The sequence below is a fragment of the Telmatherina bonti genome (assembly GCF_933228915.1).
Source record: "Telmatherina bonti genome assembly, chromosome: 2".
NCBI classification, from domain to species: Eukaryota; Metazoa; Chordata; class Actinopteri; order Atheriniformes; family Telmatherinidae; genus Telmatherina; species Telmatherina bonti.
Window position 1 is genome coordinate 33,722,566 of NC_136620.1, and position 11,574 is coordinate 33,734,139.

Genomic DNA, 11,574 nt, shown 5'->3' on the forward strand with positions numbered 1-11,574 from the left:
TATTAGAAACTTGTATACGGAGGTGTCACTTAGAAATGTACTAATAAATAATGCACCATATAATCTGGTTTGTGAGTATTTTATTACGTCCGAGTTCTGAGTACTTTTGTAAAAACTCCTAATGTGTGACTTTAAAAAAAGAAATAACATATTCCTTAGATCAGTTCTCATGCAATATTTCTAATAATCTTTATTACTTGCTCGTATTTGCAGCCACAAACCCCTAACCCCTGGACAGTAAGGAATAGCAGTAGTCACAGTGTTCATCTTTTCCGACAGCATTATTCTGAAAATCCGATTTGTGTATTTCTTTGAAGTAAAACTGTTCATTGGTTGAATGCTGACACAGAAGTGAAAACAGTCTGTAGCATAATAAAGTAAAGGTCACTTCTGGTTCCATTAACACAAACCAGCTCATGGACAACTTTTATACCCTTAGGAGCAGTGGAAACACATGTCCTTAATGTGAATCTGAGCTACTTGTGTGCAAATATTTCCATATATGATATGATATGATATGATATTATTTATACATACATACAGACAGACATACATACATACATATATATGTACACATACATACATATATATATTCCCATATATATAAATCAGAATTAGAATAAAAAACAAGATATAATAACAATTAGACTTAAATTAATGCAAGACATCTTACAGGGTGGTATTATTGTAGATGAATAATGATAAAGGATCTGATTAATTAAGGTTATTTTGCCTGTGTTAATACCATTATTATGAATTTATTCATATTTAACATTTAATAAATCATTGATTACCAAGAGAAAGATTAATAATAACAATAATAATAATAATATAATAATAAAAATAATGTTTTAGAGTGTTTTTATAGCCCTTTAAATGATCTATGTTTCAGCATTCTGATTTCATGAAGTTCTTATGGGTTATGTATATATATGCTTAAAATGTCATGGTACTTTTTTTTTTTTTTTTATAAACACAAACCCAATCACATATTTGATACAGTTCAAGAAGTCCATAGCCATGGGTTTTGTGGTGCATTTAGAGAGTATTTCTGTGAATTTGTGTGGTTTCAATCATCACATCTAGGAAGCTAAATGAAGCACATTCCTTTTAAGTATCAACATTATGATGCAAAATTACACAATTCAGCTACTTCTCTGTAGCACATTTATAACACAAAACATAGTAGAAAATATACATTGTAGCAGGTAACTTTGTTACGCCGCTTTCCCTTTTCTCTATTAGCGCTAGGCTTCCTAAATATAAATTTTAGACAACGTAATAATGAGGCCCAGGCTTTTGGACTAGAAACAAATTGACCTGACTTATCTAGTGTTTCTAACTGAAGGAAATTCACCCCAGATGTGAGGGACACATGATTGTTTCACTTTTAAGAATGACTATCAGTCATTCGACAGACGAAAAACACTCTCACACCTGGCAAAGGAATGTATTCGTTACTGCAGCATTAAAGACCTGGCTCCAGACAGTACATGTGAATATGTGTGTCTGTCTCCATGACTGAGAGTAAAGACTGCTTAAAAAAGGATGCTTTAATTCTGAAATTATACCCAGTGATTCACAGAATTAGGGCGGGAGTTTGATCATTTAACAGTTTTGCTAAATGAATGTGAGTTTACTTTTCTTTTGGCATGTGAATTTTATGTCTGGAAAATAATATTGTCCAGGTAGGTTTCCACCTTCAGGCAGGAAGGCCGAGGGTGGTATTACAAGAGGCTGGCGCGGCATTTCACAGTTGTTGGGTTCACTCCAGTTCGGCTGGAAATGGGACACTTATGAACATAACAGACCAGGGTGACGACACTGGCTCCTCTGCCCAAACTGGATGGAGATGAAGTGTTCTGCCTGGAAGCGCGGGCTGCAAAGCCTGACTGATGGTCAGATGTTTGTTCTAGTCTGCATGGAAAAAAAAAAAGTGTTTACATGATTCAGGGCAGCGAGTGGGCCCAGCCAGCTCACTGTGGGAATTCAAAACACTGCATCCCAAGAGGGCAACCTGAGCAAAAAAAAAAAAAAAGGAAAAGAAAGAGAAAAAGCCTGCTACCCATAAATGGGCGTAGCAAGGACTTTGGTATTATTGGGAATAAGAGAAATCCCAGTTGTGCTCTGTATCAGCTGAAACCAAAATAAATTCATGCAGAATTATTATAACCAAATGACTCTATCCTTTTAACTTTGATTAATTAAACTCCTAATTGTTGGTCTCCATGCAGCTTGTGTGTAAGATTTGTTTGTGGTAACTAAGCAACGGATGTCTCAACTTCATGCTCGGCTGTGCTGATAAAGAAGTGGCTCCTCAATGATAAATCAATACGTCCGAATGTTCAAACTTAACTCTCAAGAGTGTAAACATTTCTCTCACACCATTTTTTAGTGTAGTGATGAAGCACTGATGTGAATGTGAAAGGTTAAAGGACACTTGATTTGGCTTCTATCCGTCCAGCAATTGCCTAATATCAAATGAGTTCATAGCTGCGTTTGAACAGAAGTGGGAGGATGAGCAGGAATAAGCCAGCTTGAGACTGATTCCCAAAAGGTGCTAAACGAATGATGATATAATTATTTTGATAATTATTTTAAATTTAAAACAAAGTTATTTATTTAAAATTTAAGGTAAAAAAAAAACAACCAAAACAACAACAACAAAAAACAAAAACCTTAGAACAAAAGTTTGGGCACCCTACATGGTCAAGATTTAGCAGCACTCTGTTTAGAGAGCATACAGCTTGTAAAAGATTTTCATGGCCAGCTAAGTCATTAAGGTCCTGTCAGGGGATTTTTTATCCATTCTTGCTTTAAAAAGCTTGTAGTTTTGTGAGATTCTTGTACTAACTTGTATGGACTGCATGTCTGAATGACGTTCAGTTTAAGGGAACGAGGGGCAGTTTAATGTGGATTTTGAGATTTCAGATCATTACACAGCTTTGGAAACCTTTAACTTCTCCTTCAGATTATTCAGTTCTTTTACAGGTTGCTGAATTTTGCTCCCATGATTTGCTGCTTTTGATAGATCTGTAATTTCTGCTGGTAAAATGTTCTCCATGTAACTGGCTGCAGTACAGGACCAAAACATTTCCCACCACATGCTAACCATAATTGACGAGGTGCTATTTTTATTATTATTGTTATGATGAAATTCTGTGCTATTTTTTCCAACAAACCTGCCATTGCTAATTACTGCCAGAAAATGCTATCAGTCCATCTTTAAAACAAATGTTATTGTTTTTAATCAAAATCTGTCACGCGAGTTTAGATGTTCAGGGCTATCTTGGTCTTTTGCCTCGGTCCCTCTAAGCTGGGATTTTCCAATTACGTCAAAACCAATGGAAAAAATGTTTAATATACTTTGATATCTTTTCACAATCTTATGCTGTGTTGTAAACATCCAAAGCCTTAACAACTCCTAATAAATATATCTAAAGGTGTAAACATCCTGGGGTGCAAGATGCTTGTATCTTTTTGATCTCTTTTACCTTTAAAGCTTAAATATTGACTTTACATAGATTCTGTGTCTAGTAGCCCTCTAGCCAAAACAGGAATATCTCAAAGTTAATTCCTTGATCACACAAAACTTAAACATTTCATTCAATTGTGGCATTTAAACTAGTCATACTCTTGCAAGGTGGAGTTGCTGTGATGTTTTATGTAAAGCTTTTGTCTTCCCTCTTAACTTGGTTCTCATTTCTGCTTCCCACAGTCCTCTCAATAAACAAATGGTTTCCTTTGTCATTGTTAAAAGGACAGCTGAGAAATCTCTCTGCCTGTGCAAGAGACAAAACAAAACCACACATAGGTCGGGTTTCAGTGTAAAATTGAGGCAATTTAAGTGGTTTAACAAGCACTACAAATGGACAAATTTCTGGGATATCAACATTGGCACTTCATGCTCATCACTCATTTCTTATATCCCTTGGTGGGACTAACAATCTGCACCTGGGGGCTGAGAAACTACAGACTGGTCATCTAAGCTCCTTGCCAAGCAGACGCTTTTGCTTTTCCTAAGTATATGTAGACGAATTAATCAAGAGTTCAAATCTTAGAAGAACAGGCACTCGGTACAAAGTGAGATTAGCTACTCCACCCAGAGACTGACTCACCAATTCCAGACCCTTGTTGAGGATTAGTACTGTCCAAACAAAGACACAAGGACATGAGGTATTTCTCTGCTGTAGCCCTGCATGCTAATGCAGCGGCCCTCTTAAATACATGTGACGTTGTTGACTGAACCACAGCATTCAGCTTACAGTTAAATAAAATAGGTTCTTGAAAATTTCAGTGACAATATCTCGGCCCTGCAATCAAACTTTTTGCTTCAAATGCACATTTGACGTGTCGCATCTGTCACTCACATGTTTGAAGATGCACTAACAGGAAGCTTGGGAAGTGTCTGCCAAAGCAACTGTGGCACACATGCATATTCAGGTCTGTGATTTATCATTACAGCATTGAGTGAGAATGCATGACAAATGGTATTCATTAAGTAATGTGACTACAATGAAGATAAATGGCGATGTAACAATAAGATTACAGTAAGACACATGCTTTCTAAAACTTGTTTTTATGACTGATTTGTCACGGTGGCAATTCCCTCTGCTCATAATGTGAAGTAGACGTATTTGACTAAATTATCCTGTTTATTTTCCAAAATCTCAAAGACCGCACCTCCTGAGGAACATCAAAACAGTCCTCTCATTTTTCTGTTTTTCTTCCACACCTGTTTTCCTCTAAAAGTGTCTCTAAGATTCACTTTTCTTTGCACATCTCCATCAGGTCCTCCTCCCTCCTCTTCTCCCTCCCACCTCGCCTCCTCCTCTTACTGTCACTGCGTTTCACAAATAGAGTTGGGTGTTTTTACATTCTCTCCCTCTCATCACTTCACTCTTTCTTCTCAAGACGCGATGAGGTTAACAGTGCTGTGCATATGTGGGACTCTGCTGGCCTTCTCGAGTCTCTCTCAGATGACAGCAGATGAAGGAGTCCTCCTGGGGGATCAAGAATTTGGACCCTGCACTGCAACTCTGAGACCTGGAGGAGCGTGCAGACCGGGAGAACATGACAGCAGGTGCCCTTACCTTTTCAGTCTTCCGCCGCTGACAATTCATTTTCCACAAGAGCTCAGAGAGCTGGAAAAGATCATGCAGGACCTGCAGAAGCTGAAGGACAGTGTGGATGAACTGAGGGAGATGTGCGCAGACTGTACAGTAAGTCAATCTGACAAGGAGTGTGGAAAGCAAACAGAAAGAGAGCATGAGAAGCTGAATGAAGGTAAGAGTACACATGATGATGGGAGGAAATGGATGCTTGTGAGACCTGAAGAGAATGACAGAGATTTAGGACAAAAGTGTGGAAAAGATTTTGTTAACGTGGAAAAGATGGATGGAGATAATGACGCAGAAGAAAGGCTCATTCTGGATGAGAAGATGAGAAAAAAGTGGGAAGCTGACAGAAAGAGCGACAAAGGAGTCATTAAAGAAAATGAGAGAGGAAGGACCAAAGCAGAAGAGACAGAAAAAGATGGAAAAACAAAGACAGAGGATGAAAGAAAAAATGACCCATCAGAACAGACAAAGATGACAGCTTCTGGTGTAAATGTAGTCGATGCAATGAGTGAAAAGGCTGTAGAGATAAATAATGGACAGAAAGATGGAAACAGAAATGAAGAGGAAGAAAGACAGGACGATTCAAAGATATACCAAGATGATAAGTTGGAGAATGAAGGAGAAAGAACAACGACCACAAAGGAGCAAAATAATAATAAAATAGAAGGAAATGGCCCTCAAATGTGGAGAGATGAGACAAAGAAAAAGGGAGAAAATACTCAACCTAAAGACAATGATAAAATAAGGAATTCTGAGAACCAGGGAGAGCATTCAAATAAGGAGCAAGAGCAAGATGGAGAGGAGACAATGAAGGAAATGGAAAAGGGAATAAAAAAGGTCGGAGATGATGAAAAAACAAAGCAGACTGAGAGCTCTGGAGAGACAGCAAAGGAGAGGACTGTAAAAGACGGAGGGCTGGATGAAAAGGGCAAGGAGATGGAAAAGGAGACTGAAATAGGGAATGTGTGGAAAGATAATGATGGAGAATTATCATCCAGTACGGTAACTGAATGGGCAGACTTTGTTTCGATCAGCCCAACTTCTCACTCTACAACCAGATTAGCTTCAAGGTTGGAATCCATGAATTCAATCAAAGCTAAAATCTTTACATCATCTCTTCCATCTCCTCTTTTGCCCAGTCCCACTCTAAGCTCAATCACAGATGTCAGTCGTGACACAGAAGCTGTTAATGGACCAACCCTGAGCACAGGGCCTGGAGCAGCTGGTTTTCCTGAGCCCCAAAGCCTCAATGATGAAGATTTGGTCACAACAACCACAACAACCACGGTGGGTGGCCTCACACAGCAGATAACCAGGGCCACTACTAGATCTAACTCTCCATCCATGGTGAAAGTTGGAGGCAGGTTCCATGGTGACGTAATCTCAACTACAATTTCAACTACCACAAATCCTCATCCAAAACTATACACAAGTTCATTTCCAAGAGCTACAGATAACAGCCGCTGGACACCTAAAAGGAACGTCACCAAACCTGGCATTAAACCTCTACCAGGCAAAGGACCAAAGCCTGGTGAAAAGCTTAAACCTGGAAATAAGCCTGAAGCGGTGCAAAAGCTGAAAAATCCCAAGAATGTCCATAAACCTGCCCAAGCTCCTTCTGCTGACAAAACTAAATCTAACCAAAAACAGAAGCCATTTCCACACAAAACCAAGCCTGGCAAAGATTCAAGACAAACCCAAATTTCAAAATCTAACCACCAAGCTCCACCTGACATTTTAGCAACTGATAAAAATCTAAAAAACAAATTGACACCTGAACATAACCAAAACCGAAACCAAACAGCTCAAAAACCAAAATCTTACCAGAAGTCTGTGACTCCTACACAAAGATCTACATCTACAACTCAAAGCCCTCAGAGTGTAAACACAATACGTCCATACAAATACCCTTTAATAAACAGAAAGCATGGCTCAGGGAAAGTTCCTGATCAAAATGCAAAACCAGAGAAAAAACAGGTTCTTACAAGTGCCAAACCCAACCAAAAGCAGAACCCTGAAAAAAAGCCAGAAAGAGAAGGAAAAACTAAATCCGATGAAAGACTTGAAACTAACCAAACTCCCACACAGGGGCCAGACTCTAAAGTTAGTCAAACAGCTACTTTTACAACTAAACCTAACCAAAAACATCTGACTGAGTCAGAGGGTAAATCTGATGAAAGCCACTCACACGAGTCTAAATCTGATTCAGATTCAGCACCTGGACAGAAAATAAAATCTGATCAAACTAATAAACTTTCTGATCAGAAGCCTAAATCCAGCCTGAAAACCCCCAAAATTAACCAAAAATTTGACTATAGTGGAGAGCCTGAATCTGAGCGGAGTAAAACAGCCACTCCTAAACCTAACCAAAAGCCTGTTACAGAGACAGTGAATAAATCTGACGAGCCTAAATCTGATCCAGACTCTATGCTTGAACAGAAAAATAAATCTAAAACACCTCCTGATCAGAGGGCTCAATCAAACCTGAAAATCTATAATACTAACCAGAAACCTCAACCTAACCAAGTACCAGAATTTAGGAGTGAAACAGCTACATCCAAGCCAAACCAACATCTTACCGAGTCAGGGGACAAACCTGATGAAAATCCCCCACCCAAACCTGATCCAGACTCAGCAGATAGACAGAAAATAAAATCTGATCAAGCTAATACACTTTCTGATCAGAAGCCTAAATCCAACCTGAAAATCCTTAAAATTAATTACAAACCTAAACCTGAAGGAGAGCCAAAATCTGAAAAGAGTGAAACAGCTACAACTGGACCTGATAAAAAACCTCTAACTGAGACTGTGAATAAATCTGATAAAAATTACACACATGAGCCAAAATCTGATCCAGACCCTACGTTTGAACAGAAAATAAAATCTAAAACTAAAACACCTCCTGATCAGAGGCCTGAATCCAACACAAAAAATCCTAAAATTAACCAGAAACTTCAACCAGGCCAAGATTCTGAGAGGAGTGAAACATCTACACCCAGACCTGATGACAAACATCTAACTGAGACTGTGAATAAATCTGACAAAAATTACACACATGAGCCAAAATCTGATCCGGACTTATCACATGGACCAAAAATTAAATCTGATCAAGCAAATACACCTCCTGATCAAAGCTCTGAAACAAACAAGAAAATCCCTAAAACTGACCAAAAACCTAAACCTAGTCAAGATTCAGAATCTGAGATGAGTGAAACATCTACACCTAAACCTAACCAAAAGCCTGTAGCCGAGTCAGGGAATAAATCTGACAAAAATTACACACATGAGCTTAAATCTGGTCCAGACTTAACACGTGGACCAAAAATTAAATCTGATCAAACAAATACACCTCCTGATCAAAGCTCTGAAACAAACAAGAAAATCCCTAAAACTGACCAAAAACCTAAACCTGGTCAAGATTCAGAATCTGAGATGAGTGAAACATCTACACCCAAACCTAACCAAAAGCCTGTAGCTGAGTCAGGGAATAAATCTGACAAAAACCTTGTACATGAATCAAAATCCAATCAGGACTTTGTACATGGACAGACACCTGAACCTGATCAAGATAACACACCATCTGATCAAAAACCTAAACTGAGCTTGAACGTTCCTAAAATTAATCAAAAACCTAAACCTGGTCAAGTATTTAAACCAAACCAAAAACCAAAGCCTCCCTCTCGATACAGACCACAAACCAGACCTGTAGTTAAGCCAGGACCAAAACCTATTCAAAGACCAAAACCAGCAGCCCAACCCAAACCGACTCCAAAAACAAAACCATATTCAGATCCACCTCACATAAGCTGGACCGCTTCAAACTGCATCCAAAACTCCCAGACTGACATGCCACCTACATCAGGGCTCACGAAACAAATCACTGAAGTCACTCATTCCCCGAGGGACACAGAGTTCAGTGCCAGCATGAGAAAAACCATTACTCTCGGTCCAAAGACCTTCAACAGCCTGAAGACTGGACCCAACCCTCACAGAGTCCCAGAAGACTTCACATTGAGCTCAAACAGCAGGATTGTGTCTGATCTCAGGCTACAAACAACCAGTCAGCCATCATCGATCCAAATGACAACAAGACCAAACAAATTAAATCGCAGGATCCTCCAAAGTGTTATCTCTAGCACAAGTCCAGGATCCACACATCCAAGTCTAGTTGCCAAATCTGAATTCAGAACAAAGACACTTTATAATGTGGAGGAAACCAGACCTGCAACATCAGTTCCTTCCCCCAGTTCCCAAACTACCTCCACACTCAGGCTGTACTTTGGGTCAACAACCTCTGTCACCTCTGACCCTAAGACCCCGTCTGCAGAGGCGTCCACTCCCAGTACACGAGAGCTGCGTGTCAAAATCAACCAGGTGGCTGCTTTCCTCAATAACAGCCTGAGTCCAAATGGGAGACCAGAAGACATGCTTTTCAAAGAGCAGCCTGAGGGTACCCTGGGAAGGAAAAGGCCTGACCGGACGGACAGCAAACTGCCAACATCTGAACCATCTAAAGGCAAGAGATTACTTTTACATTAATATGATCTTATGATCAAGTTTGTTGATATTTTACAATGAAATTGACAGATAAATCAATAAACACTGCAAAAAAACAACTCCTATGCAAAAATATAATTCTAAGCTCATTTCCGCTGGTCAACTGAAAGAAAAGCTGACATTTCCTGCACAAACCAGTCTGTGTAAATTAAACTGGCCATGAAAAGAAATGATAAAAAAAAAATCTTATGCAACTGTACAATTAAAGTAAAAATCAATTATCTTTTATTGATATTACATCAGGGGGAAAGGGTGTTGCAAAAAGTTGTATTTGTGTTTGTGACACGCTTCAAAAGGAAAACCAATGAAAGAATTCTGTGCACAAGTACCACACGATAACCTCTAATAATACTCACATGATTGATTAGAATATAATGATGTGGTCTAGGATCATCTTTGTACCATACGTCATGGCTATCATTTCCCAAGCAGGAATCTGCATGTGTGTGCAAAATTTGTGCCTCTGGATGTTTGCCTTTAATAGAGCGAAAACCACAACAATGCACAGGCTGAGAGCTTGAAAACATCTTTCTACTGACAGCAGCTTCATTATTATTCTTAAGTATTTGTATCCTGACAGATTGAGCTGAGCTGCATCTGAATTAACCAACCGTCAACAACCTCATAAAGCAGTAACAGGTTAAATGCACACCATGTTTACCCAAATTATCAAAAGGAAATCACACTCATTGAGCTGAAGACCGGTTATGTTAAAGCCTAAATTTATTTGCTGTTCTGACTTTGATTACCAGCTACTGTGGAGGTCCACTGTGAAAGTCGTCTAAAACTTTTATGGCGGGAATAGTGCACTGACCTTTTGCTCATGTGACCTTATCCAACACATTTTACAGCCACATTCCAGCTGCAAGATGATAGTTTCACCTGCAAGGTAGAAGCAGATGCAGGACCTCAGTTAATTACTTTAACAGAGTAGGGATTTTAGAGACCTCTGGGTTTCTTTTAAAGGTATTTCTGTCTTTATTGTACAGTGAGGAGGGACTGCTTAGACCACCTGCTCGGAGGAGAAACAAAAAGCGGAGTTTACCTGGTGACCCCCGACCCCCGCAGCAGGAGCTTCCCGGTGTTCTGTGACATGAAGCGGGATGGTGGAGGATGGACCCTCCTGCAGCGCCGACAGGATGGCAGTGTGAGCTTCAACCGCACCTGGGCGGAGTATCAATCCGGCTTCGGAGATCTGGACAGGGGAGAGTTTTGGTTGGGAAACAATATGATCCACCTGCTGACCCGCGACAGGGACATGGTGTTGCGGGTGGAACTGGAGGATTTTGATGGAGTGAAGAAATATGCCCAGTATGGGCAGTTTAGAGTGGGAGGTGAGCGTCTGCGTTACAGACTGACAGTAGGAGGTTACTCTGGCACCGCTGGTGATGCTTTGCGCTTCAACAGAATGTACGACCACAACAACAAGGCGTTTACCACTCCGGATAAGGACCACGATCGCTATCCATCCGGGAACTGCGGGGCTTATTACAGCTCCGGTTGGTGGTTTGATTCCTGCATGGCTGCGAACCTGAATGGGAGATATTACATCGGGAAGTACAAAGGCATCCGGGATGGGATTTTCTGGGGCACGTGGGACAACATATCAAAAGAATATTACCCCACTAATGACAGACAGTCTTTTAAGACTGTCAGGATGATGATCAGGCCTAAGGGCTTTGCACCGTGAGCCCTGACAATGTCCCAAGTCGTTTTGAAAAACAAAGACTTAAATTTAACCATAAGACTTTAATATCCTCCTGAGCTGTTTTTATTTTATTTTATTTTATTTTTATTTTTATTTTTTTTATACCAAGACTTAGGTTATTGTATGCTTCAATTACTCTACACTTTAGCACAATGCTGCCACCTTGTGGTGAGAAATTCTGTCATTTTT

The 11,574-nt window shown here is 39.7% G+C and overlaps 1 protein-coding gene across 1 annotated transcript; it reads left to right on the plus strand.

Annotated features, from left to right (window-relative positions):
* Positions 1-4,919: 4,919 nt before the first annotated feature.
* LOC306769376 (uncharacterized protein) lies at positions 4,920-11,367 on the plus strand (the record flags this gene model as incomplete). The annotated part of the gene is made up of 4 exons (XM_079257962.1): positions 4,920-5,286; positions 6,634-6,798; positions 8,983-9,636; positions 10,667-11,367. The coding sequence occupies 4 exons, from the start codon at positions 4,920-4,922 to the stop codon at positions 11,365-11,367; spliced, it is 1,887 nt and encodes a 628-aa protein (XP_079114088.1).
* Positions 11,368-11,574: the final 207 nt, after the last annotated feature.